The sequence below is a fragment of the Leucopleurus acutus genome (genome assembly GCF_964270905.1).
Source record: "Leucopleurus acutus genome assembly, chromosome: 3".
Classification (NCBI taxonomy): Eukaryota; Metazoa; Chordata; class Mammalia; order Artiodactyla; family Delphinidae; genus Leucopleurus; species Leucopleurus acutus.
In genome coordinates, this window is record NC_139145.1 from 15,772,835 (window position 1) to 15,798,077 (window position 25,243).

General features: G+C 61.5%; 1 protein-coding gene across 1 annotated transcript in view; it reads right to left on the reverse strand.

Moving 5' to 3' along the window:
- Positions 1-700: 700 nt before the first annotated feature.
- The window catches only part of OBSCN (obscurin, cytoskeletal calmodulin and titin-interacting RhoGEF), a gene marked incomplete at its 5' end in the record, with an annotated part of 121,631 nt that continues 97,088 nt past the window's right edge, over positions 701-25,243 (reverse strand). Inside the window, 33 exons of the mRNA XM_082834991.1 lie at positions 701-956; positions 1,057-1,206; positions 1,343-1,418; positions 1,559-1,782; positions 2,025-2,264; positions 2,498-2,582; positions 2,814-2,984; positions 3,159-3,281; positions 4,049-4,216; positions 4,391-4,501; positions 4,810-4,890; positions 5,464-7,471; positions 7,825-7,902; positions 8,037-8,082; positions 8,172-8,324; positions 9,074-9,100; positions 9,191-9,363; positions 9,726-9,803; positions 10,311-10,371; positions 11,110-11,346; positions 11,754-11,820; positions 11,992-12,160; positions 12,317-12,429; positions 12,964-13,085; positions 13,411-13,507; positions 14,538-14,735; positions 14,835-14,886; positions 16,788-17,829; positions 20,979-21,021; positions 22,517-22,595; positions 22,886-23,037; positions 24,081-24,189; positions 25,067-25,196. Of these exons, the coding sequence (XP_082691117.1) occupies positions 779-956; positions 1,057-1,206; positions 1,343-1,418; positions 1,559-1,782; positions 2,025-2,264; positions 2,498-2,582; positions 2,814-2,984; positions 3,159-3,281; positions 4,049-4,216; positions 4,391-4,501; positions 4,810-4,890; positions 5,464-7,471; positions 7,825-7,902; positions 8,037-8,082; positions 8,172-8,324; positions 9,074-9,100; positions 9,191-9,363; positions 9,726-9,803; positions 10,311-10,371; positions 11,110-11,346; positions 11,754-11,820; positions 11,992-12,160; positions 12,317-12,429; positions 12,964-13,085; positions 13,411-13,507; positions 14,538-14,735; positions 14,835-14,886; positions 16,788-17,829; positions 20,979-21,021; positions 22,517-22,595; positions 22,886-23,037; positions 24,081-24,189; positions 25,067-25,196 (6,841 nt within the window). The 3' untranslated portion in view covers positions 701-778. The remainder of the gene's footprint in view (positions 957-1,056; positions 1,207-1,342; positions 1,419-1,558; positions 1,783-2,024; positions 2,265-2,497; positions 2,583-2,813; positions 2,985-3,158; positions 3,282-4,048; positions 4,217-4,390; positions 4,502-4,809; positions 4,891-5,463; positions 7,472-7,824; positions 7,903-8,036; positions 8,083-8,171; positions 8,325-9,073; positions 9,101-9,190; positions 9,364-9,725; positions 9,804-10,310; positions 10,372-11,109; positions 11,347-11,753; positions 11,821-11,991; positions 12,161-12,316; positions 12,430-12,963; positions 13,086-13,410; positions 13,508-14,537; positions 14,736-14,834; positions 14,887-16,787; positions 17,830-20,978; positions 21,022-22,516; positions 22,596-22,885; positions 23,038-24,080; positions 24,190-25,066; positions 25,197-25,243) is intronic.

Here is a 25,243-nt window from a genome sequence, read left to right on the forward strand (position 1 = left end):
ATGACGGGATGGAGTGGGGTCAGCTGCTGACGTGGCAATGTAAGGTCACAGTGCCCAGGACCTAGGCGGTTGGGCTTAAGGATTGGTTGAGTGGCCATGTTTACTGAGTCTGCAGAAGGTTAGTGTGTGTGTAGCGGGGGGAGCTGGGCGGGGAGGCAGTTCACTTTTGGAGATGTTTGGTTTTTAGATGAAGTGTTTTGTGTTCAAGTAAGATCTAAGGGGTGGATGTCCAGTGTGCGGACACCGTTGTCTGGAGATGAGGAAAGCAAGGAGGGCTGGATTCACCAGCATGTCTCTGTCACCACGTCCGTGAGACTCGCTGAGAACTAAGAGGGTAGTGTCTGCTGTCCACACGCTCCAGCTTCAGCTCCTCCCCCACCCCAGGAATGGTGCTGTGGTGGAGCAAGTCGGAATCCTTGATACGTGCGCACAATCAGGTTTTCCCGGCAAACTACCTGGGCTTGTGTCCATGTCTGATGCAGCACTGACACGGTTAGTAGAAACGCACACACCCGCAAGAGCATGGAGCTGCCTCCACATTGAACTGGTTCAGAGGGCTCTAGTCTTAATGAAGTCTTTGCGGGCACACAGCCGGGACAGAGAAGGGTAGTTCTGCCCTCCGCCAAACACCAGGAAGGTGGCAGGGCCCTCACCCCCTCCCCCAAACAAAATAATGAAACAGAGAGCGCCTCATCCAGTTCTGCTTTTTATTGATGTGTGTATGCAAATGAAGGGAGTCCTGAAAGACTGAGAGGTGCGGTCCCGCAGGGCCGGGCGTTCAGCGCACCTGGGCCAGGTTGTGTTTTTTGTACAGCACCGCCCGCCTCTTCTCACGTTCTCTCACGAACGCGCGCAGACTTGCGGTGGGGAAGGTCACGGCCGCAGGCTGGGAGCTGGCGGGGCCCTCCTCGGTCAGCCACGGGCACTGCAGGCAGCTGGACGCACATGGGCGGCCCCTGGAGCGCGCGGGAGGGTGGTGTTAGCCGTGCTCCCGCCCACGACGGGCAGGTCAGGTCATAGGGGGATGGGCCAGGCAGGGTAGGTGGGGGTGCCTACCAGGGGTGCGCGCACAGCGTGCTTCGGAGGAAGGCCACAGCGCCCCCGGACAGCCCCGCGTAGCAGCGGCTCAGCTGGATGAGCCCCTTGCGCAGCCCTTTCTGCAGGTCTCGCATTCCCTCGCTGCTCACCGGGTACTCAGCGCTCAACCTGAATGGGTGGGGGTCAAGTGACTGAGGTCATGCTCCATGGATGGGAGTCACAGGGACCTGGGGTCACCCTCAGTGTACCCCAGGCCTGCCCTTCCAGCCAGCCCTCCCAGTCCACAGGGCATGTGGAGACTTACATAATGAAGGCCGTGACACCTATGGCCCAGATGTCGGTCTGTGCAAGGGCACCCTGGCCCTCTAGGAGCTCCGGAGCTGGGGAAGGCATGGGTGGGGGTCACAGGTGAGGGGCTGGGTGTTTGCAGTGGAGCAGGCAGGGAGACAGGGCTGGGGGAAGGGCTTGCTCCTGGCACCCCCCTCCCCCAGATCAGGCTTGGTGTCTGCGCCCTGCGTACCCATGGTCTCCATGTAATCCTTGAACCTCTCCGAGGGCAGGACCCTCTCCTGGGCGGAGATCTGGGCGTTTCCAAAGTCGATAACCTTGAGCAGGTTGTACTCTGTGACAATCATGTTCTCGGACCTGAGGTCTAGATGCAGGATACCCTGGGCGTGCAGGTACTGGGCAGCACTTAGCATCTGCCACAGATAGTCCTTCACCTCTGATTCCGAGTAGGAGGACCTGGGGGCAGAGGGCCAGTTAGGGGGCATGTGGGGAGGGGCACCCAGGCTGTGTCCACAGCCGAGGGGCCACGGGGAAGCACCAGACTTCCCTGCTGGGCTTAGGAGGGAAGGCCCAGCTCTGCTGAGACACCCTGGTCAGCTGGCCGGTGCAGGCGGGCCCCGGAGGTGGGCCAGAGGTGGACCACAGTGCTGGCGGCCAGGTCCTGAGCCCCGAATCCAGGCCAGGCCCCGCCCTCTCACCTCTCGGCCAGACAAGGGAGCAGCTCAGGCCCAGAGCACAGCTCCAAGATGAGGACCAGGTGTCGGGGGCTGAGGTAGGCAGCCTGCAGCTGCGCCAGGTGGGGGTGGCGCAAGCCCTTGAGGGCCTCGTATTCCTGCAGCGCGGCAGTCCTGTCCTCGGGGTGGCAGGGCACGATCTTGGCAGCCAGCACGCGCCCACTGGCCTTCTCCCGGCACTGCCGCACCACGCTGAAGCGGCCCCTAGGGAGGAAGCACGGGCCAGGCTGGTGAGGGGCCAGCCCGCCGGGTGGCCCAGGCCGGACCCCAATCTCAGAGAAGCAAGCCCAGGGGGAAGGTCCAGGAGGGGCTGGCAGATGCACTGAGGCAAATGCAGGTGGAAGTGATCAGGGGGAGAGAAGATGGGGCTGGGGTGGGAGCATGAAGAGCTAGTGGGGCCGTGACGCTGCCACGCGCTCTCCCTGGAGGGCCCGTACCTTCGGATCTGTGTCTGGAAGGCGAAGGTCTGCTTGCTGGGGAGCGGCTGGGCTGGCCCTGAGGCACCGCTCTCCTCTTCAGAGGCTGTGGGAAGGGGAAGCCGATGACTGGTGGAGGGCACCCCTGCAGCCCCATCTCCCCCAGCCTTTTCTCCATCACCCCTTCCCTCTTTGAGCCCCCGAACACTCTGACCTCTCATTCCTCAGGCCATTTGTGGGGGGGGTGGGCTAGCAGGCAGAACCAACCATCCCAAGTGAGCGTGTGACTCACTGAAGTGGCAGGGCGCATTCCGTAGAGCCCTGCAGAGTGGCTCACCCAGGTGGCTGGGCCCTCCCAGGAGGACCTGCTCCGAGGGGCTGCTGTAGGGGCCCATGCCCGCCTTGCTGACACAGGCCGTCCGGAAGGTGTACACCCCGCCCCGAGAAAGCTTGCCGGTGAGGTAGCAGCAGTCAAAGATGTCTGAGGCCAGTGTGCTCCAGCTGCCGCCTGGGCCACACAGGAGTGGGTGAGAGGCAGCCCAAGGCCTCCCCACTCCATGTCAGGGTGGAGAGGCCCACGCAGGCCACCCAGGGGTGCAGAGCAGCCAGGTGCTTCCCCACGGTCCCCCCACAGCGACCCCGGGGCCCCCCAGGATGTGAGGATTCAGGAGTGGCCCCATACCTTCCAGGCTGCACTGCACAATATAGGTCACAGGGCCATACGACTCCACAGGCTTCCAGACCAGCAGCACCCCGTCCGCATACACCTCCCCGATGTCCGGGCGTGGGGAGGAAGAGGGGCGCTCTGCAGGGCCCACAGACAGCAATCTGAGGCGGGCTCCCAGGGGTTCTCTAATGAAGCTCTGAGCCCCAGCCAGCCCTGCCTCATCCTCCTGCACCGTGCTGCCAGGCCCCTGAGCCCACCCTCACTTGGTCCAGTTCATTCAGAGGTCCCTTCCAACGCTGACTAGCAGGAGGGGCTCAGCGCCTCTCCTCCGAGGGGCCTCAGGAGGTGTCTGCCCTACCCAACCCCGCCAGGCTCCCCTTCCACAGGTGCCTGCCCAGGAACCCCATGGAATGGCCCTTGCTCACAGCCCGCCACCAATCCCAGCCTCTAGTCAGAGGGGCCTCTCTTTTGCTGGGCTGTGGTGCAGGGCTCGTGGGGGTTAGCCCCCTCTGGGGACCAGGTCAGAGGTCTGAGAGCTAGGCCTGCAGCCTCTGTCTTGGCTCCCCCAGAAACACACCCCAGCACTGTGTTTTGAGAGCCTGGTTTGACTATAATAGAGATACAAAATGGGAAGCCGCCTCTTCCTGCATTTGCTGGAGACACAGGGAGGGAGGTACCATGGGAAATGCAAGGAGAGGAGCACCCAAAGAGGTGTCAGGGAGAGGGCCTGGCCGGCTGTGTCACCCTGCATCCCCTCCCGGATGCCTCCTGCGTCCCCTCCCGGGAGTCCCGGGCTGCAGAGCCGGCTACTGCCTTCTGTGACCCCTCCAGGCCCTGGTAGTGCCAGGATGTGGATGCCTGGGTGGTGAGCGTCACATTCCTTGGGCCCTGCTCGGCCCACGCACCTGCCTTCCGGAGGATGGCTGTGGTGGCCGCCGTCCCCAGCGCATTGTGCACACTGCACGTGTACACGCCCAGGTCCTCGGCAGTCACCACCAGGATGGTCAGCAGCTGGAAGTTCTTGAGCGTGGAGGAGATGAGGAGGCGGCTGCTGCTCTCGAGAAGAGCCCCGTCTGCAGCAGGATAGAGTGGACCTCGAGAGAAGCTCCCCACAGGTGCCCTGCCTCATGGTCACACCCGGGGCCCACACCCTCTCTGAGCCTCAGTTTCCCTCTGTACAATGAGAGTAATGCCCTAAAGGAGCACCCCCTGCCTCCCCGCCCCTCAGCCTCAGGAGAGCTCTTTACCTTTACTCCAGGTGGCCTGTACAACTGGCTGGGCCGACACCTGGCAGGCCAGAGTCACAGATTGGCCCAGGACCACCATCTCATCCGAGAGCTCCCTTAGGAACGATGGTGCTGGGGAAGGGAGGTGAGGTGAGCTTTCAGAGGTGACCCTAAGCCTGAGAGCAAGGCCTGGACTCCGCCGTGGGGATACAGATGAGCCCCACCCCCAAGCGGCTCATCTCCAACACTAGCACCTACTCCAGGAAGGCTTCCAGGACTGCAGGGCCATGACTGCTGGGGCACCAGAGTCCCTCTGTGTACTCAAGACCCCATGCGTGTGAGCTTCCCCCCGCCATGCACTGTCTTGGCAGGGTTCCCTTTCCCCACAGTAAGGTTCCTTGGGCTGCAGTGGGGGCCCAGCCCCCGGGCAGTGTACCCACCTCGGTCCCTGCTCTTCAGGCCTGATAGGCGGAAGGAAGCTAGGCCTGCCTTCTTCCTGGGGGGGCCCTCCTTCTCCAGACCTGCAGTACGGAAGTGGCCATGAGAGGTCACACGTTAGGGGCCTGGCTCCTCTGGGAGCATGGGAGGAAGGCTCTGGGGCCCCTTGTGGCCAACTGTGGGATTCCCATGTGGCAGAAAAGCCCAGATCCCAGGGGGTCTTATTGAAAACGACCTACATCTGCTGCAGAGGGCACCACCCTCCCTACACCATCAGCATCAGCCCATCCTAGGCAGGGCCACCACAGACAGGTAAGGGCAGCAGCTCAAGGGGCCACAGGTGCCTGGGGAGGCGTGGCTGAGGGCCCAGGGGTCAAGGATCAGGGAGGGCTGGTCTGGTTCCTACTTCCGCAGGGTTGTAACTGCAGTTGAATTACAACTGGGCCTCACATGCACATGGGGAGGGATCGAAGCTGCAAAGGTGACCTCGAAAACAAGCCACTGTGTCCCGGGAGGTGTGGGCAGCACCGGGACAGGGGAGGGCTTCCTGCATCACTCAGGTGAGCTCCTGAGCTGTCCTGTTGGACAAGGAGACCCAAGGTGCAGAGCGGGGAACATGGATGTGCCCAGTCCTGGGGCAGGGTGGGGGTAGTAACCTTCAGGCCTGCCCCTCAGGAGGCGGGAGATGTGGGCCACCGAGGCCCTCACTCTCTGGCGTAGCCCCAGCTCTGTGGACTCCTCCAGCAGCGATTGCCTCCCGGGGAAGTGGAAGGGCCTGCTGGAAGGGGGTGACCACTTGCGCTTCCTGCCACCAGCAGCCTCCCCGAGCAGGGCCTCCATGTCCTCTGGCTCCTCTGTGATCTCCAGGCTTGCTGGCGGGCCCAGAATGCCCGGCCATGTGGCCTCTGGGAGCTCAGCCAGCTCCTCCCCAGCCTCAGACTCAGGGGAGGGTGGCAGCTCTGGCTCCACAGGCTTGGGGACCTTCTTGAAGATCATGAACTCAAATGGGAGGTATTTGATGTCGTACAGGTCAGACAAATTGAGGTAGGCAGGATCCACCTCCGAGATGTCCAGAGACACAGTGTCAGCCGCTTCCAGGTCCCTGGACAGGTCCCGGATCTGTACGAGCGACACCTGAGAGCCCCCACTTAAGTCTTCCCGTGAGCTCACCTCCTGGGAGGCCCTCGGGAGGGCCCTGCCACCCTCAGGTAGAGGCACTGTGCTGGCCTGGGGTGGTGGGCTCTCGGCCCCTGCCTCCTCCTCTTCCGAGGACTGACAGGCAGCCCAGGACATTCTGGCCCACAGGGGCCCCTGACCCAGCATGCCACCGGCATCCCCACCAAAGGCAAAGGTGCCGTAGCCCACTACCCCCGCGTAGCCCCCTTGGAATCCCAGGGAGAACTTCCGTGTGGTCGCCAGCTTCCGAGGCCGCTGTGGACTGGGCGAAGACTGGGACAGGCCCTCTGTCTCCTGGGACAGGCTTTCAATGTCCAGGGAGGGGCCGGGCTCCATGCCCATATGGGAGGCTGGCTCTGGGGGTTTGGGTGGATCAGGCCTCCCGGCAAGAGGGGTGTCCTTCAGCCCTCTCTCAGAGTCTGACTGGGGGCTTTCTTGGGCTGGGGAGGGGGAGGCCTGTGGCTTTCCTGAGAAGAAAGGGCTCGGGGATGTCAAGAGCGGCTCTGTGCAGTGCCCTGGAGGAAAGGAGCCAGGAGGTTGTGATGCCAAAGCAGCAGGGGTGCCACAGTCCTGGGGGGCAGGACTCCTCTGGGGTTGAAGGAAAGGGGCAGCCTGCCCTCCACAGCTGTCCTGCAATGACCCCTCTTGCTGAGCGGAGCACCCATCACCACCGGTGGACGGAAGTAGCCTCAGCCCCTGCAGGGGCCCCTCTGGATGCTCCTTCTCCCTGGCATGTGCATCCCCTCCCGGCATGCTCTCTCCGTGGGCCCCCTGAAGGCTCGAGGGGCCCAGAGCGGAACACTGCCCCTTGCTGCAGGCCTTGGCAGAGGGGCTGGCTGTGTTCCGCCCGTCAATGTCCAGGGAGCGGCTGAAGCCAGAGGCCTCCTGGGTGCTTGCACTGGGCATCCGCAGGGAGGTCTCAAAGGAGGGTGCTTCGGCCATCAGGGTGGCCTGCTCCTCCCTGGCAGCCTCCTCCTCCAGCGCACGGTGCTCCAACAGTGGCTCTCGAAGGCCGGGCAGGACGCCCGAGAAGTAGCCACCCTTGAGAAGGTGCCGCCGCCGGGCGGGGTGCCGTCTGCTGCCTGCGGACAGGCCCCCTAGCTCTGGGCCCTCCCCCACCTGCTGGTAGAACAGGCTTCGGATGACACTCTGCCGGGGCACACAGCCCAGGGCAGCTGGTGGCTGTGCACCCTGGGGCGACGCTGCGGCGGGTGGGCAGGCCTCGGCCTCCTCAGGCAGGCTGGCGGAAGGCCGCAGGAAGCCCCGGGGGTGCAGCAGTGGGGAGTGGGTCACCGGGGAGGGGGGCAGCGACTTGGCCCGGGCGAACGGTGCCAGCTCGTTGTCGGAGGAGGAAGAGCTGCTGGAGGAGGCACTGATATCACCACGCAGGTGCCGGGCCACCCCGAGGGATGGGCTGTCGGGCGGGCCCTGGAGCAGCTCCGGGATGGAACGCATCACCAGGATGGACTTGTAGCTCATCAGGGAGCGCTGGGGTTGTGGAGGACAGGGGGTCGTCAGCTGGCTGCCCGCTGCCTTCCCAGCTCTCGGTGGGCCCAGAGGGGTGCTCAGGAAATGGTGGGCATTAAAAGACGTGGGCCCAGGGCTCTGCCAGTGTGTCCCCATCTTGGCAGGGGTGTTGCCTGTTGCCCCACCTCACCCCGGTGTCTCAGGGAGCAAAGACCTGAAATGAAGGATGCCCAGCCCCACTTCCCTGCTCTCCCAGACCCAGAAGGGGCACACACAGCCAGCCAGCCAGCTCTCTGGGCCTCATTCCCCTCTCTGGCCTCCCACCCCCTCCACACCCCACCCCCTCGCCCCCTCCACAGGGCAGCACAGCTCACCTGCCAGCGGCTGCGGGCCAGGAGGAACTTCAGCTGCTTGGTGTTGATGAAGTGGGCCTCCTCCGCAGGCACAGACTTCTGGGGGAGCCCAGGCGAGAGAGGCATGTTGCGGGGAGACCCTGGTGCACCCTGTGGCCCAGGCAGGCCCCCATTCCTCTTGGCCTCATTTTCCCTCCCCGTGAGCCAGGCCAGCCCGTGTCTAGCCTACTCACCAGGAACCAAGGGTGGGCAAGGCACTTGGCGGCACTGGGCCGGGCCCTGTGGAGAGAGGAAGGGCGGGATCAGTCCAAGTGGTCACTGGAGCAAGAATGAGGACCTCAGGCAGAGGGAAGGGTGTGTGTACTCACTCCACGGCCTTCTGCAGAGCAGCCTTGATAAAGCCCTGGGCATCCTCACTGAGGTGGGTGGCCATGGGGCTACTCCAGGACACCCGCCCTTCCAGGACATTCAGAAGGGTTGCTCGGTCACTCTCGCCAGCAAATGGGGACGAGCAGGTCAGGCTGAAAGCAGAGACATGACTAGCCTTCAGTCGGGACCTGAATTTCTGGGTCCATGGGAGGCAGGGTGCCAGGACAGGGAGTGCTGGGTCTCATGGGGATGGTGGTGGCTGGGGGCTCCCAGCCCTGACTAGAGATGCCTCTGAACACTGTCATCCAGCCCTGAGAATTCCAGCATATGTCTCAGATTTGCCCAGAGATCCAGGCTCAGCTTGGAGCTGGGATCCAGGCTAAGCCTGGAGTGGGTATCTGGTCCCAGGCTGGGGTGAGGCTCCAGGCTTGGTCTGGGATAGGGATCAAGGGTCAGCCTGGGGTAGGGATCCAGGCTCAGCCTGGGGCAGAGATCAAGGGTCAGTCTGGAGGGGGCACCTGGCCTTAGCCGGGGGTGGAGGAATAAGGGCTCCACCTGTAGAGGAAATCCAGGCTCAGTCTACACCACCGGCGTCCTCAGAGCAGCAATAACTGTTATAAGGGGGCTCTGGACAAATTACCTATACCCTTTAGGGAAATAGCTCAGTGCTCTGCCCCGTGACCCAGCAGAGCTCCCTGTGACAGGGTGTGTGTGAAAAGCACTTGGCAGAAACCCCTTATCGGAGTTGGCTGACTGCATGTTCCCAAGATAGTTGCCCCTTAGGTCTCGGGTCTCTGATCTGAGGAGCAGCCAGCAGTTCAACAGCTTCCCGTGGGCCTGCTGAGGAGGGGTCTGGGCCGGCTTTGGAGGAGAGAGCCGACAGGAGCCGGGGTCTGCTCACCTGAGGTAGGAGATGACCCCCATGGCCCTGCAGGAAAAAAAACCACCGCCGTGAGTCACCCCAGACCTGGCCCGGTGAGGGGGAGGAGGAGGCAGAGAGCGGGTGCCCCCCACTCACCAGATGTCGGAGGCCTCGCTCACAGGGGTCTGCTCGATGATCTCGGGGGCCACGAACTCAGGGGAGCCGTATTTGCTGTACTGCGGCTCTGCCGGGGTGATTTTTTGGGCAAAGCCAAAATCGCAGATTTTAATGTCTTCCCGAGCAGGGTGCACCATCAGGATGTTGGGGGGCTGTCGGGCAGAGTCGGGAGTGGGTGAGGCCGTACCCTAAGGAAGTGACTCCCAGGGCTGCCGGGCCTGGGGAGGACACTCAAGGGTCTTTGAGGGGCTGCCCCACAAGGATGGTGAGGCCAGCACGGGGTAGTGGGCAGCCCCGGGGACAGGTTTCAGTGCCATTTGGGGACAGCTTCTGCTCCATCGGACCTGCACCCCACCTGAAGGGGCCGTCATAGCATAGTGAGCTCCCAGTCCCCAGAGGCGAGGAAATCCTAACAGGAAATTTGGATGTGTTGGGCCTGCACCCTCTCAGCCTATAGGCTCCAGGCTCCCACCTGCCCCTCACTGGGCTCTGGGGGCGCCAGGGAGCCACATACCTTTATGTCCAGGTGGAGGATGCCTTGGCCGTGCAGGTAGTGCAGCCCCTCCACCAGCTGCTGGATGTAGACCTTGACCTGCAGCAAAGGCTGGTGCTCAGGTGAGCCAGCCTCGAGAACCCCCTCTACTTACCTCCCTGCCTGCTCCCACCCACACTGCTTCCAATTCCCTCCAGACCTGAGCCTGGGACGGTGGTCCCGCAGGGCAGGTCACATGCAAAGCCTCACGGACCCCCTGTAGCTGGGGGATTCCTCTGAGCCCCAAGGCGGGGCAGGTTTGGGTGTGTGAAGCAGCCTGTGCAAAGCAAGAGGCGACTGGGAGAGCAGGCGAGGCCTGGCCAGCTAGCTCAGTGCAGTCTGGGGTGGGGAAGAAGCGAGCCCCGGGCACGGGACGGCTCTGAAAGCCCGACGGGAGCTGCAACACCCTGTGAGGCCCTGGAATACCCTAGAAGGTCTCTGAGGTGGGCAGTACTATGCTGGGGAGCTAGTCTGAGGGACAGGTGGTCTGGGCCGGGGAAGCAGGAGGCCTGGCCAGGCATGCAGGCTGCCCTGAAGCTGGGTGGGCAGCCCAGGCGGCACAGTCACCTCGGCCTCTGTCACCACACTCTTCTTGAACAGGCGGTCCAGCAGTTCCTCCGACGAGCACCTGGGACTGTCAAGGAAAGCTCTAGGGTCTGGAACGCTCATGGCCTCACACCGCCTGGGGGGAGTCTTATCTAGGGGCGGGGGGCGGGGGGAGCTACTCTAGGGAGGCTAGTGCTTGCAGTTGAGGAGGATGTGAGGGACAAGATGCCCCAAGTAGAGGGGCTGAGGCCAGTGGGCAGCAGCAGAGTGGGAGTGGAGGTATCCTCTCCCCTCTGCACAGAGCCCACGTGTGCCCCCTCCCCCCGCAGGGGGCGCTGACTGGGGAGGTGGGGGTGTGGTGAGCACACACGGCATTCAGAGACCCTCAGCTGGGCCACGAGTGTGGCAGATGGATCCGGTAGGGTGTGTGCCCCTCCTTGGAGCATGGGTAGGCATCCGAAGCAGCGTCGGCGCTTGGGGCCTGCAGGAGCCAGGTAAGAAGTCCAAACTTCCTGCTGGAAAGGCAACGTGGACAGCGGGAGGAGCCCACAGGCGCACGTCTCGGACCTTCTGGACGCAGCCCTGCCCAAATTCCTGGCCCAAAGGCCTAGGAGCTATGAGGTCTGTGCAATGTGTTTGGGGTCGGGGAGGGGGTTAGTCACAAAGCATCGAGACGCCAGTGTTACCGGCTGCCCCCATGAGGCAGGCAGGGCTGGGATCACCAAAACCACAGGCCCCACGCAGCCCTCCTGACCCCTGTGTGTCTGGGGCACATCCCCCTCCCCCCACCACCTTGCACCCTTGGGGTGAGACAGGATACAGCTCCAGGATGAGGATCAGGGTCTTTCGGGTCTCAAACTGGTCCAGCAGTGCAGTGACCAGCGGGTGGCTCAGCCCTGCTAGGATGTCCCGCTCCCGATAAGCCTGGACACGTGTCCTGCTCCGCAGGGGAATGAACTTGGCGGCGCAGGACATCTGGTTGCCCTTGTGCTGCACCCTCTTCACGAAGCCGAACACACCCCTGGGAGGAGGGTACAGCGCGTTGGGGGTGGGGTTCCTGGGGGACGGGGTTTGGAAGGGGGCAAAGCTCCTGAGAAGGCAGGTTCTGGGAGAGCAGGGGCTGGGGCTGTGGGTACTGGAGGGGGCGGAATTCCCGGCAGGTGTGGGGCAGCAGGTACTCTGCGGGCAGGGGCTCCGGAAAGAGGTAGGGTTCGCAGGAGGCAGGGGCTCCAGAAGGTGAGGGCTGGAGGAGGCAGGTACTCGGTGGAGGCGGGGTTCCGGGAGGCAGGGTGGGCTTCTGCTAGTGCTGAAGTGGGGATTGTAGGGGTGCAGTGTGGGGGAGGGCTGGGAGCTCCTGGATGGAAACTCTGGGGTAGGAACTCCGGGAGGCTGCGGATGAGGGTCTTAGGGGGTGGGGGTCCAGCGGGTGAGGCTCCTGGGGCTGGGATGGGGGGCGGGCAATACCTTCCAATTTCCTCCTTGACCTCGTAGAAGGAGTGCAGTTTCCTCCTAGAGCTTTGCTCACTGTCGCCTGTAGCCAGGGAGGGGGAAGCTGTAGGTGTGAGCAAAGATGACCACCCCGTCTCTCTGTCCCCCAACTTTATAGTGCCCGAGCCTGTGGGAGCTCACAGGACCCCCATACCCACAGCCCCACACGCCTGCGTGGAGCCAAGACAGGCCTGGGAAGGGGTCCCCCACTCACCCCCATGGACCAGCAGCTCTGCCTTGCATAGCACCTGGCCGCCAGCGTTGTGGGCCAGGCATGTGTAGACACCAGCGTCATGCTGGGCCACATCCCTTAGTACCAGGGAGTACGTGGTCCCTTCCTGCTGCTGGCTGAGCCGGGGGCCATCCACCAGCTGGGCACCGTCCTGGAGACACAGGAGGGCAGGGAGGCCATCAGCCCACCATGGGTGACCCCAGCACCACGGCCCAGCACGACCTTCAGTGAGTGCTGTGTCCAGTCCAGTGGGGTTTCACACACTCCCCCTCCCGCCGGCAGGCCCCCAACCCTGGCCTGTCCCTACCTTATACCAGGTCACCGTGGGCTGCGGGTTGCCCTCAATGACAGCCTGGAATTGCGCCACGCTGCCCCTCTGGGCATGCACATCCTCAATGGTGACCTGCATGGATGGGGGCCCTGGGGGTAGGGGAGGGAGCCGTTGGGAAGGAGCCTGGCTCTGTCCCACCACAGCCTGTCCTGTGTTGAAATCTCTGATCCCTGGCCTACTTTCACAGAGACCCAGGTGGGCTGGCAGTAACCCCAGGTGTGTCCTGGTACCCTAGGTGGGCAGAGAGGCCCCGAGATATACCCCAGGGTGAAAGAGCCCACCTGCCTCCCAAGTGAAGGTGACCCCATCCTGACTCCCCCCAGGCCCCTGATGGTCCGGAAGTGCTTCCTTCAGTCTAACCCCTGTCTCTCCTGCTTCAACCTTGGCTCTCTGAGGGCAGGCTGCACAGAATATGCTAACTCTGAGTGGGGAAAAGGTCACTGCTGCCTGCATCTCCCCTCCCAGTGATGCCTTCTGAGGGGACACAGGGAGAGCGGGAGCAGGGGCCCTGGCCACAGTAAGGCTGGGCCATGCCAGGTGGCTTTGCAGGCCCCTCCATGCAAATGTCCCCCCTTGCCCAGGGCATGGTGGGCACACGTGTAAAGTGCCGGGCCCCCACCTACTTGTGGCATACATGTCGCTGGCCTGGTACACATATGTCCTGTGCTTGGTCTCTGTGAACACGTGGCTGTGGATGTCCCAGAGCTCCGTTGCACCTGCCCTGGGGCAGGCAGCGCCCTCCAACCTGGGGCCATGGAGTGGAGTTAGCTGTCTGCCCCACCCTTCCACTTTTGGGGTATGGGAGGCAGAGCTTCAAGATAAGATGGGGGCTGCAGCAGACTCTTTGGGAGGGGATGTACAGAAAGGGGCCCCAGCCCTGGGTGAGAAGGGAGCTCCCCCAACTTCCCTTGCTCCAGGGGTGGCCTCTCCTCCCTGCCCTACCCTTGGGCTTAGGGTGGGGCTGGTATGGAGAGTGCAGGGGTGCTGGGATTCCACCCCTTACTCTCCTGTCCCCGTGCCCGACCCTGCCCCCAGGATGTCCCCTCACGCCAGCCAGCTGGGGAAGTTACCGGATGGGCACCACGCGTTCCTGGACCTCAGCGTGTGCCCGAGAGTTCTGCTCCAGGCCCTCATGGGAGAGACGTTGCGGCACCTTCCGGGGCTCGCCTGGTGGGAGGCAAGGGGCCCAGTGAGATGGAGCCTGGGATAGGGCTGGAGACAATCCCTCATGACTTGCCTCTGCATCGACCTCCAGGGCCCAGAGGAGGGGAGGACAGCCAGAATAGGGGCTCCAAGAGCACAGGATCCGTGACCGCAAACCTAGAGCTCCAGCCATGCAAGTGCACTTCAGCCCCCTGGGCTGGGGGGAGGGGCCCCATAGCACATTCCAGGGGTCTGGTCTGCCTGGGGCACTGCTCACTTACTGTTCCTTCCTATTCCTCTCGTCCTCCTGGTCTCCCTCCTTCTCCTCTCCCCCCTCCTCTTCTCTCCCCCTTTCCCTCCTCTCCCCCTTTCCCTCCTCTCCCCCCTCCCGTCCTCTCCCCCCTCCTGTCCTCTCCCCCCTTCCCTCCTCTCCCCCTCCCCTCCTCTCCCCCTTCCCTCCTCTCCCCCCCTCTCCCCCTTCCCTCTTCTCCCCCTCCCCTCCTCTCCCCCTCCCCTCCTCTCCCCCCTTTCCCTCCTCTCCCCCCTCCCCTCCTCTCCCCCTCCCCTCCTCTCCCCCTCCCCTTCTCTCCCCCTTTCCCTCCTCTCCCCCCTCCCCTCCTCTCCCCCCTCCTCTCCTCTCCCCCCTCCCCTTCTCTACCTCTTTCCCTAATCTCTCCCCTCCTCCTCCTCTCACTCTCTGTTCCCTCTTCCTCCTCACCTTCCCAGGAGCGCAGGGTACCCAAGCTGTCCCCTGAGGGCTGACCACAGGAGGCCTTTGGCTCCTGGGACAGACATGCTCAGGGTGGGAAGGACCTCCCAGAACCCATCCACCCCTCTAGTTTCACAGGCTGAGTGAGGGGTGGGCCTTATCCAGAGTCCCCAACATGTGGAACCATCAGAATGTCGGGGGTCCCCAGGCTCTGCTAGTTCACCCCCATGGGATGGGCACCCAAATTAACCAAGGTTGGTGTCAGAACGGAGGGGAGGTTAGGGGTGGGGGGGGTGGTCCTGGAAGCAGGTGGTACTTTGCCTTCAGCCTGCTGCCAGGCCTCACCGGATGCATCCCCAGCCTCCACTCCTGGGGGATTCTGGCCGGCCTCCTGGAGTTCAGGTGGCCCCCCAGGTCTGGGGCCGGGGCTGGTATGTTCCCCTGTGGTGGGTCCCGGAGCCTCAGGGCACATCAGTGTCCTCTGGATGGATGTGCTCTCCTGGTCCTCTTGCCCCAGAGCACCTGGGGGTGCGATGGCAGCATCTGTAGGAGAGGCAGGTCCACGCATAGGAGTAAGGGTTGGCCTGAGCCCGGGGAGTGGGATACTGCCCAGATGAGCCAACCCCAGCCAACCCTTCCCACCTTCCTGCTCCAGCCACACATTGGGTGCAGGAAGGGCCGAAGGTGGAGGCCCCTGAGAGAAGAAGGGATCCCGAGACTGTGCCAGGGGAGATGGCACTCCAGGCAGCAAGCTCAGGGCTGGTCCACCCGCGGGGTGTTACACACATGCCCTCACAAGAATGTCAGTTCCTATAGGGGCAGCTGGGCCTGGACTCCCACCCATCACTCTGGGTGGCCCCTCAGTCTCAGCTAGTCTCATCCCTTCATCCTGGGGCTGGCCTTGCTCTGTAGCCCACTCTGGATCCTAGGGTACTGGGTCACCCAGGCTCAAGTGGACCCAGCCCCACAGTCTAGGGAAGCTAGGGACAGCCAGATTAGGAGCCATGAACTCCTCAGAGGGTAGGCTGCATTCCTGCCCTCCCAGGGCAGCCCCTGTCCTCCACCCAGCAGCTTTCTCCCTTCCACCTGCAGCCTGGCCTGACCCAGACCATTACACTCTCACCTGGTGCCAGCCCCGGGAACCTTCAGACTCTCCTGTGTCTCGGCTTCCTGCCCTCAGCCTTCAGTGCAGCTCCCTCCTCCACCTGGCTGCCATCCCCGTGTGGCCATTCAGAGATGCCCACCACTCCATTTCTAGAAGGTCCCCCTTTACGGAGCTCTCCCCTGCCTCTCTCCTGTTGATCTTCTGTATCCTAGGGCCCACCAGGCTGAAGAGGCAACTGGGCAGGCTGCCATCCGTTTGCCCTCTATGGCGTTGGGGCAACCATCCTGTCCTTCCCCACTCCAAGGAGGTCATCAGGAGCCCTGACACATCACACCCCCATGTCTGTCCTGACAAAGGACCCAGCTGCACAGGAGGCCCCCAGCAGGAGCAACCACTATGTGCTGCCCCAGCCACACTGTGTGCACCTGTCACCAGCCCCTTAGCCCACATGTGAGCAAGCCGGACAGGCGAACTATCACGTCTCCACCCAGGATCCCCAGGACTAGCCAGGACCCACAGGTCGATGCTGAGGGTCCACCCAGGGCTGTCAACGGAAAGGGCCTGGGCTGTCCACTGGTTGGTCTCCAGGGCCAGGCCAGGAGGGCCCCTCCCTCCCGAGTCATCGGAGTCACCAGGTGGAGAAGCAAAAAAGAGCAGAGCAAAGACAGTGCAAGGAACCAGTTTATTAGCATCATCAGGGCCGACTGACGGACGCTGCTCCCACACAGAGACCCTGGCCCACCCTGTAGAAAAGGCCTAGGAGGGTCTGTAGAGCTGGGCCCCACACAGGCCTCCTGGAGGCCAAGAAAAAACGTTCACGGGTAAGATGTGGCTTGGGGGAAGCCCCCTATCGAGAGGGAGGCTGGAACCCCCAGCCTGGGTGAGAGGCAGGGCTGTGCCAGGCCTGGCCACTGGGCAGACAGGGCCTATGTGGCAGCCACTGCCTCATGAACGGAGCAGGAAAGATGCCCAAGTGCCTTCCCTGTGCCTGGAGCCCCCGAACCCAGAGCTGCAGTCTGCGAGTCACTCCGGCCAGTGCTCTCAGAGCAGCTTCGGTACACTCTGAGATCACAAATGTGTGCAATGTCCTCAGCTGAAGACCGAGTCCTGTGAGGTAGGAAGCACCCAGGGAGGAAGGGGAGGGAGGTGTCCTGAGTTGTTGGAGAGCCAGGGCAGGGTCAGAGCACACGTGTCCGAGGGGTGCCAGCTCTGGGACTCTCTCCTGAGTTGAAAACCCAGGGCAGCTGTGAGGTGAGTTGATGCTGGTGCCAGGCAGGGTCCTCGGCCCCAAAGCCATTTGCCTCTTTCTGCTGCCCCATGCAACCACGGCAGCTTAGTCAGGGGTGTCCCAGCCCCAAGAGTCTCTCGTCTCAATCCTAGCCACCCAGCTCCTGATGGTCCTGGCCTCAGCCCTGGGAAGGGCTAGGGTCCACGTCCTCATCCGGGCAAATGTGCAGGGTGACAGTCTCCCCCACTGTCCCAAAGCTGACCGTCTGGGTGGAAACCTCCGTTTTGAAGCTGCTCTGGCCACTGTCCACAGAGTGCTGAACCTGAGTGCAGAAGGACGGCTTCCGGGACATGGTACCTCCAGCTCGGGCCTCCTGAAAGCAGAAGGAGATGCCCCTGGGGCCAAGGTCCTGCGGCCCTGATGGAAACGCCTCCCGGGAGCTGGGCGTGCGTGTGAAGAAGCCAGGGGAGGTTCGGGAACCTGGCGGGAGCCCCACGTTGAGCAGGACGGGCTGCCCCACGGTGGGCTCGCTGATCTCTCTCTGAAGCACTGAGATTTCACAGGGCGGGTCATCGGAAGCACTGGGCGTGGGGCCGCTGCAGCCAAAGGTCTCCCCTTCCTGGGGCACGTAATCCTCCAGGTCAGCCAGTGTGAGTGCACGGCCGTTGTGTGTGAGGATCTTGGGGTCCCGGCCCTGAAGACCATCGGCACTCAGGGGCTCTTCTATCTGGTAGGTACCTCTTTCCTCTGTCTCCTCCAGGGGTGCCTCCTCTTCAGCAGCCCAGGGAGGGGAAAGCTCAGGGGTCCCTGGCCCCGTTTCCACATGGAAGACTAGGGGCTCGCCAACACTGGCCATGGCTGGGGGCTCCTGGGTCAACAGCTTGTTGTTGGAGTTGTTTGTATTGGGGTCTCCTCCAGGCATCCTGCCAGGCAGTGTGGAGAGAAGCCCCTCCGAGCTGCCAGGCGTCTCTCTGGCCAGAGACGCGCCCGTCGAGCCAGTCTTCTTCACCCGAACTTCAATGGTCTCCTCGACCTCCACCCATTTGGGCTGGGGCCCAGCGTCCCCAGGCAGGGCTGACACGTGGGCCTCGGGCTCCGTCACGTACAGAGTGGGCACAGTGGGCCTCCAGCCTGGCTCTGCCTCGGGCCTGCAGGATTGGCTGGCTCCTGGCGAGGGCAGCAGCTCAGGGGCCAACAGGCCTGGCTTGGGCAGGCTGGCAGGCTGATAGGAGTGGGAGGGAGACTTGCTGGGGGACTGGCGTCGGCCACGGGGGCTCTTCACCACAGTGGTAATCGTCTCCTCTCTGTGGGGAGAGGGCCGAGAGGAGATAGGCACAGAGACCCACAGCCTCACCCAGCGCCCTTGCCATCAGCACATTCGGGGGCCAGCGAGAGAGATCAGGTTAATGTACAAGCAAGCAAGTGGCGAAACTGCATAAACTAACTCCTACACGTGGGCTTAAGCCGGACCTCCAGATCCCCATCCAGAGAACCAAAGAAACAAAGCACAGAGTCTCATCTGGCCAACCTCAGGCTCTAGTGTACAGATCTCAAAATGAGGGTTGAGGCATCAGGGGAAGCCCATGCTATATCACGCAGGTACCTCCAAACCCCAGACCGGTTTGTAACGTCATGTGTCAATCTCCCCTCCTTGTTTATGGCTGTCTCATTTTGGAGACACCAGCCCTCCTTACAGAGCTAATGAAGGGGTGCAAGCCACACAGCCCTCCTTGTTGAGCCCATCAGTGCTTTGTGCTTTGTAACATGGCAGGAGGGTGGTGGGGGTTAGAGGGGCTTTCAGACGGCAGGTGCCTCAGTGATCCTCGGTTAGGGACAGGCTGGGCAGCTGATGCCGCAGGCGCAGGAGGAATGTCAGAGTCTTGACCCGTGGCCTGTGCTCATGGCCTCCAGGTCTGGGGATGTGAGGCCGGGCAAGGACACCTGGCTCTAGGCATGGCTTGGCCAGTCATGGGCTGTGTGACCTCAGACAAGTCCGCCTCCCTCTTGGGCTCCATTTCCCAAAACAGGAGGGGGATGGAAGGGGACGAGGAGATAGAACTCAAGTCCATTTGCACGTGAGTGTGCATGGGGCGCTGGCCAGGGACCTTGCAGCAATTCTGGTGGATGGGTCTGACCCCCTTTTACAGGTGCAGACAAGGCTGAAAAGGGCTCGAAACTTGCCCAGAGCCAAGAGTCAGAAGCCCACCAGTCAGTCCAGGCCTTCCTATGCCAACCAGTACACCAGACCTTGCCAGGTGCTGAGGGTGCAATGAGTAATAGGCAGGGAGCAGGAACACATTTAGTAACACACAGCTCTCCTGGGCCCCAGGACCTGCATTTCCTCTCGGGTTCAGGCAGAGGGACCCGGCATGCATATGGTGGCAACTCAGTGCTGTCACCAGCTGCCTGCAATGACTAGGACTTTGTCTGTCTCTTGTTCAGCTTTACTTTTGTCTAACTCACAGCTCCATACAGGAGCAGTTACTCCCAGGCATGGGCCCAGAGATGTGTGGCCACACCTTGGGGTACACAGCAAGTACAGATCCTGCCTCCTCCAACCCTCACCCGGTAAAGGGGAAATGCCATGCCCCCTTAACTCACGGGGAAGCTGAGGCGTGGAGACATGGCCTACTCAGGGCCACAGGCCTGCCTTCCTGCTTCACGCAAGACTCAGTGGCACTAGGCTTGTCCCTGGCTCAGAGACTGCCCAAACCTGGGCAAGGCCCCATCTGCTGGCCTCGCACTGCCTGATTTGCTGAGCCAAGACAGTGAGTCCAGTGGAACTGGACAGCTGGCTCACTCCTCCTAAATGCACCCCCATGCTCCGCTCACTGCTGCCCCCACGAGGGCATGTAGGCACCCTGCTCTGAGGCCACTGGCACAGCATTTGAGGCTGCCAGGCGGCAGGGGTCTCTCTCCCGTTTCCTTCTGGTACCCCTTGGCTCCCTAGAGCCCCTCATCGTGCCGCAGGTGCAATGTGTGGCGTGCCCTTGCTGGGACGCTGTGCCAGGCAGTTGCCTCTCTCCATCCCTCAAGATGAAGGGGTACACGCTTCCTTGCAGGGTGAGGGTTGCTACCTCCCTAAGCCTGGAATAGACTGCCTCGGGAGTTACCTAGTCCAGCCTCCCATAAGCACGAGGACACCCTAATGCCTCCTCAGCGGGGCTGCCCGGCCCCATCTCTGCTCCTTCCTTTTGTCTTCCGTAAAATGTAAATAACACTGCTCCCCTCACAGATGAAAGGTAGAGGTGATCTGTGTAAAGCCCTGGCATGGTTGCGTACCTCCAGGGATGGGACTTACTTCTGCCCCAGGCAGACCCATCTATTGTGAGGTGGCAATCTGCTTTGGGGGAGAAACGAGAACGTCACGGAAGGGTTAACCCAGGAGCTTATCAAGACGGGATTCTCCAGCGATATCACCACCTGCAGGCACCTATAGGAGGTCTTATGCCTATGGGGAATTAAGAGGTTCCCCATCCTGGAGCCTCCCAGTCCCCTGGCTTTAGGAAATCATAGTCTTTCTTCCTCCTGGATTTTACAAGCTCTTCCACCCATCTGCTTCACACATCTCCTACTGGAAGTCCTTCCAGATTATCCAGGTCAAGACCAATCCTGCCTTCTGTGGGTTCACCTAGCTCTGGACCTCTTGTATTATTTAATTATCAACAACATGCGTGGCTTCTCCTCAGCCTTGAAGGCACTGAAGGATGGAGAATGGGACAGTGGGTGTGGCACTGAGGAAATGAGTTCTCGGCTGGCTTCCAGTTGTGAGCCACCCTCAGCAAGCCTCCTCTCTTCCCTGAACCTCAGTGTCCCCATATTCCTAGTGTGAGGGCTGAGTTTGGAGACCTCTGAGGGCCCTAGAGCTGTGCTGTTCACTATGGTTATGCTATTTTAATTAACTTCAAAGTGTTGAAAATCGAATAAATTTAAAAATCTAGTTCTTCAGTCACACTAGACAAGTCGCCACACGCGGCTAGTAGCTGCTGTAGTGGGCTGTGTAAATATAGATTATTTCCATCATCACAGAAAGTTCCATTGGACAATGCCCTAGGGTATCCTAGGGTAGCATTCTGCCTCTAGTACACTGGGGGAAGCAGCTTTCAGTCCCTGCTCCCCGCTAACTGGCATGATTCTGGGTCCAAGCCCTGGGTGAGCCACTGTGACGTACACAGAGTAAGTCTACCCTGCTGAGGCAACGGGGCCATGAAAAGGGTACTTAGACCCTGGAAGAGACAGCTTTGAAGTGTGAAGGTAGCCAAGGGCCCGGGGGAGGTGAATGCCCTGGGAGTATCTGCGAGGTGTTGGCAGTCTGCGTGGTGAACAAAGGCCATGTGGGCAAAGCAGTCAGGCAAGCAAGGGGCCAAGCTCCACAGGCAAGGTCCAGGGAGGTTAGTGGGCATGCAGGGAGCACTGCAGTCAGAAGGAAGGTTAGGAACACGCCTGCACTTACATGATGACGGTTTTCTTGGGGACTTTAGTCTCCTGCTCAGTGACTACAAAGAAAACAGTCGGAATAGCGAGGGTTACAGATCAGCCGGTGTTTGGGGGCTGAGCTATCTGAGTGGCATGGCAGGGTGGTAACCTGCTCAGCTTAGGAAACTGGATCCAAACCCTGCCTGACTGTGTGGCCCTGGTAGCAATGTCTCAGCTTAGAGTCCCAGGTCCCTCATCTTTGAAATGGAGGTGATAATGCCTGCCTTGAGTGGCTGGGGAATGAGGAGTTGTGATAACAGTGTGTCCCACGTGAGGGAAGAATCCCTCTTGAGGGGTTCTTGCAGGAGCTTCAAGGAGAGTAAGGGCTCTGTCTAGGCTGCCCACACAGAAATCCAAGCTTTTCCTTCAGCCCATGTGCCCAGGGAGCCCTGTGAACTTGTCAGGCCTGAAGTTCCACTTTTCATAGAAACCGAGGCCTAGAGAGGGAAAAGGAATGGCCTGTGGCTGATAGCCAAACTGGGACCGGGGTGGCTGGTGCCTATTTCACAAAAAAAATCTAAAGACCAAAGGGCGTCTCTCCAGGGCAGAATGACTCCGGAGTCCTAGAGGTAGCACATCTGAGTCCTGTCCCTCTGGGAGTGACCTGAGGATGCCTGAGCAGGGTCCTGAGCTCTGAGTGAGCAGGGAAACCTAGGTCTTCCCATAGGAGCACCCCACAAATTCAACTGTCTCTTGACTTTCCTAGCTTTCCTCCTTGCTGGAGCCAGCAGGATACGGCCTGTGGTTCCCATTTTGCTGATAGGGGACCCACGTCCCAGGGACAGGGCGGGACCCATTGGGGACCTGGCAGCAACTACTCCCCACCATCTCGAGGCCTCTTCCTCTGTAGCTTTTGGACAGGGTGAGGCTTGGCACAGAGATGCCTCTCCCAGCCTTGCCCAGCTGGATAGCAGGCAGCCCACCAGCTACCAGCACCCATACATCTCAACAGTCCCTCTCGCCATCCTGTGGGGAAAATTGAGGGGGAGGCTCAAAAAAGTCCAGTGGCATGGCCTGGGGCGCACAGCCTCCTAGTTCCTGGTCGATGGGATTTTCTGCTCTGTTGCAGTGCCACATAGAAAAAGAACTTCCCTTAGATGACTGTGGGTATCTTAACCTCGTCTCCGGTTAGATGAACGTGAAGTAAATGTACCAGCTGTGTCTGTATGGCACTTGGGAGCCACATTTACTGTGCGTGTTTGTGTGTGTCCATGCTAATGTGTGTGTCTGCATGCACACGTGTGTGTGTCCGTATGTGCTTGTGCAAGCTGCCTCCTGGAGAGAGACGAGTCCACTGGAAGAGAGAATGGGATCCAGCCAAAATATCCTGTGTGTTTAGACTTAGTCGGGCCCAGAGAGCACCAACTTGTTGTGGTCTGTAGTCCAAGCAGTGAGAGATCCAGGGCTCCTTGCCTCACCCTCCCTGACAGGGGCCTCATTCTGTTGCTTTTGCGGGGGGGTGGCTAGGGCACCTGTGGGCTGCTACATTCCTGGCACCTTTGTTCCTGACCTAACCTGCCACCAGGTGGCCTCTGGGCTCCAGTGAGTACTGGCTGTGGAAGGGGTGCAGCTGTGCAAAGTGCGGCTCCTGGCCCTGCGCAGTTTCACAAGCGAAAGGGCAGCGCCCCACCCCACAGGGCCAGCCAGGGCCCGTCCTGGCTGCAGAACCACCGGGTTAATGATGAAGCGGCAGGATAGGGTTAGGAAGCAGGAGGCAGCGGGCTCCAATTCCAGGGTCTGTGAAGACTGGCCTCTCCTCATGAGGCACGAAAGCCATTTCCGGCACAGGTGGGCCGCCCGTCCTCCACACCCTGTGTCCACGGGACCTTGACAGAGACCCATCATGACAATGAAGTAAATAGCTCTGTAGGACGTGCTTGTCACCAGTCGAGAGGGTGTGCTGAGGTGCATGCTGAGCCCTGATCTGTCCGACGTAAGATGCCACAGGGCAGGATAGAGGTGCTGGCAGATGCCATGGGGCCCTCCGATGGGAACCGGCTGGACCGGTGCCCTTTGGGGCTTGAGGAACAGGATCCCTGCCCACGAGGGAAGGAAGAGTCCCTAGAGGGCGTCAAAGGCCACAAGGCTGAGCTCCTGGCGCCAGGTGGCCGACTCTGTGAGGGTCCAGACAGACAGCAGCCCCTGCACATTGGGCCCTGGGAGGGATTGATCCGGTGGCTCAAGGCGTCAGAGAAGCCAACTTTCAGGACTTGGGAGGACACGTATCTCCCAGCCCATCCTACTGTGAGAGCTGCAGCTCCACCAGCTTTTTTAGTACAGCTTCTGCTTGCATGCCCCCGAGGATGGGAGGCTCAACATCTGTCCTGGCAGCCCCTTCCGGGTGAGGCGGTTCAGACTGGGAGAAACTCTCCCTGGGGCTGCTGCCTGCCCTGGGCCATCCCCGGGCTGGGCCCAGCTGGGACCCTGGAGCCAAGCGTGAGTGGAGGAGTGAGGCATCTTGCCACCCTTCACCTCCTGCCCGGGAGCACACGGCTCCCTGATGAGGCCCATTCTGCAGCCCAGACCCCTCGCAGCCTGGCCCAGGCCAGGCCAGGGAGGCCAAGCCACGGCATTCTCTCTTTTCCTCGGCCAGCCCCACCCAGTGTGGAAGGATCAGGACCCTGACACCTGTTCCCTCTCCCAGGAGCCAAGTTGGGATCCAGCAGCCTGCTTCTGTGGAGCCGTCCCTCTTACCATCCCTGCCACCCATCCTATAATACCCCTCCGACCACTGCCTGGCCGGCTTCTCAGGACCCAGGTCTGGGCTTTGTATGCACTTGTTATTCCCCCAGGGATGGTGAGCAGGGCTTAGGGCCCCAGCCCCTCGGACTGCCCCTCCAGCCTTCCCCAGGCTCTGGGTTCACAGCCCACCCTCCTCCGGCCCACATACATGCTGCTCCAGTCAGGAACTGGCAACCAGTGCTTGCCCCTCAACCTCTGAATCCCCTCCTCCGTCCTTGCTTCCCCTCATCCAGGAAGTGTGCTCTGATTAGAGGCGCTGATGGTTTCACCCCACCTGGCGCTGCCCAGGCATAGGGCGGGTCCAGCCCAGGCCGAGACTGGCAGAGGAAGCACTCACCTTCCACGGCAGCGAGCTGCTCCACGTGGTGCTGTTCTCGGGCCTGCAGCGCCGGGCTCTGCATGAACAGCTCCGCGCCGCCCCGTTTGGAGCCCAGCCGGTTCACCAACTGCAGGGCAGACAGCAGAGGCTCACTTAGAGCCCGTGGCTCCCCAGGGGGCCTGGGCAGTCTCTTGGAGGCCGTACAGGCCAGCTGTAGCATGGGGGGCCCACCACGGCTGTTCCTAGAGCTGCAGAGCCTGACCACAGGGAAAAGGGTACCGGGCGAGCCACTGTGTCCCCAGCGCTGACCAGGAGCTTCCTGTGATGGTGGGGACACTATCTGCTCTGTCCAGTGTAGTGGCCACGTGGGCTCTGAGTACTTGAAATAGAAGTGAATCTTCACCTAGAGTTAACTTTAACTGATTTAAATTTAAATCACTGTGTGTGGACAACAGTGACCGAAATGGACAGCACAGGTCCAGAGCTGACATGGGTCCATTTTTTCCCTGAGAGTTGCCATGCGGAGCAGGCCCCACACTTCCCCCATGAAGGCTGCCGGCAGCAGCAGTAGCTAGCAGCCAGGAAGAACCACAGCACACACCTTCCCCAGACCATTGCCAGCTCCCCCCGGGCCATGGGGACTGAGGGGGCTCCACCCAGGGCCCGCCTCCTCCGTCCCTGTCTTCTCAACATGGACAGTGGGTGACAGTGGCCTGCTGTCCCCTCATCATGGACAGTGGGTGACAGTGGCCTGCTGTCCCCTCATCATGGACAGTGGGTGACAGTAGCCTGCTGTCCCCTCATCATGGACAACGGGTGACAGTGGCCTGCTGTCCCCTCATCATGGGCAGTGGGTGACAGTGGCCTGGTGTCCCCTCATCATGGATGGTGGGTGACAGTGGTCTGCTGTCCCCTCTCTCATTGTGGTCAGGAATGGTGGTAACCAGGCAGGATCCCCAAGACAGGTCCCCTCAGCCCCCTCCCCCTGGGCCCACCCTCCTCACCTCACACTCATAGAGGCCCAGGTCCTCCTTGCCAGCTGCCTGGATCTCCAACACCAGCAGGCCGCTGCGGGGCTCACTCAGGGTCTGGTATTTGCCCCCAGGGGTCAGCAGGGCCCCATCCTTGTACCACCTAAAGCCAACCCCGGGGGTGGTCAGGTGGGGTCTCCCCAAGTCCCC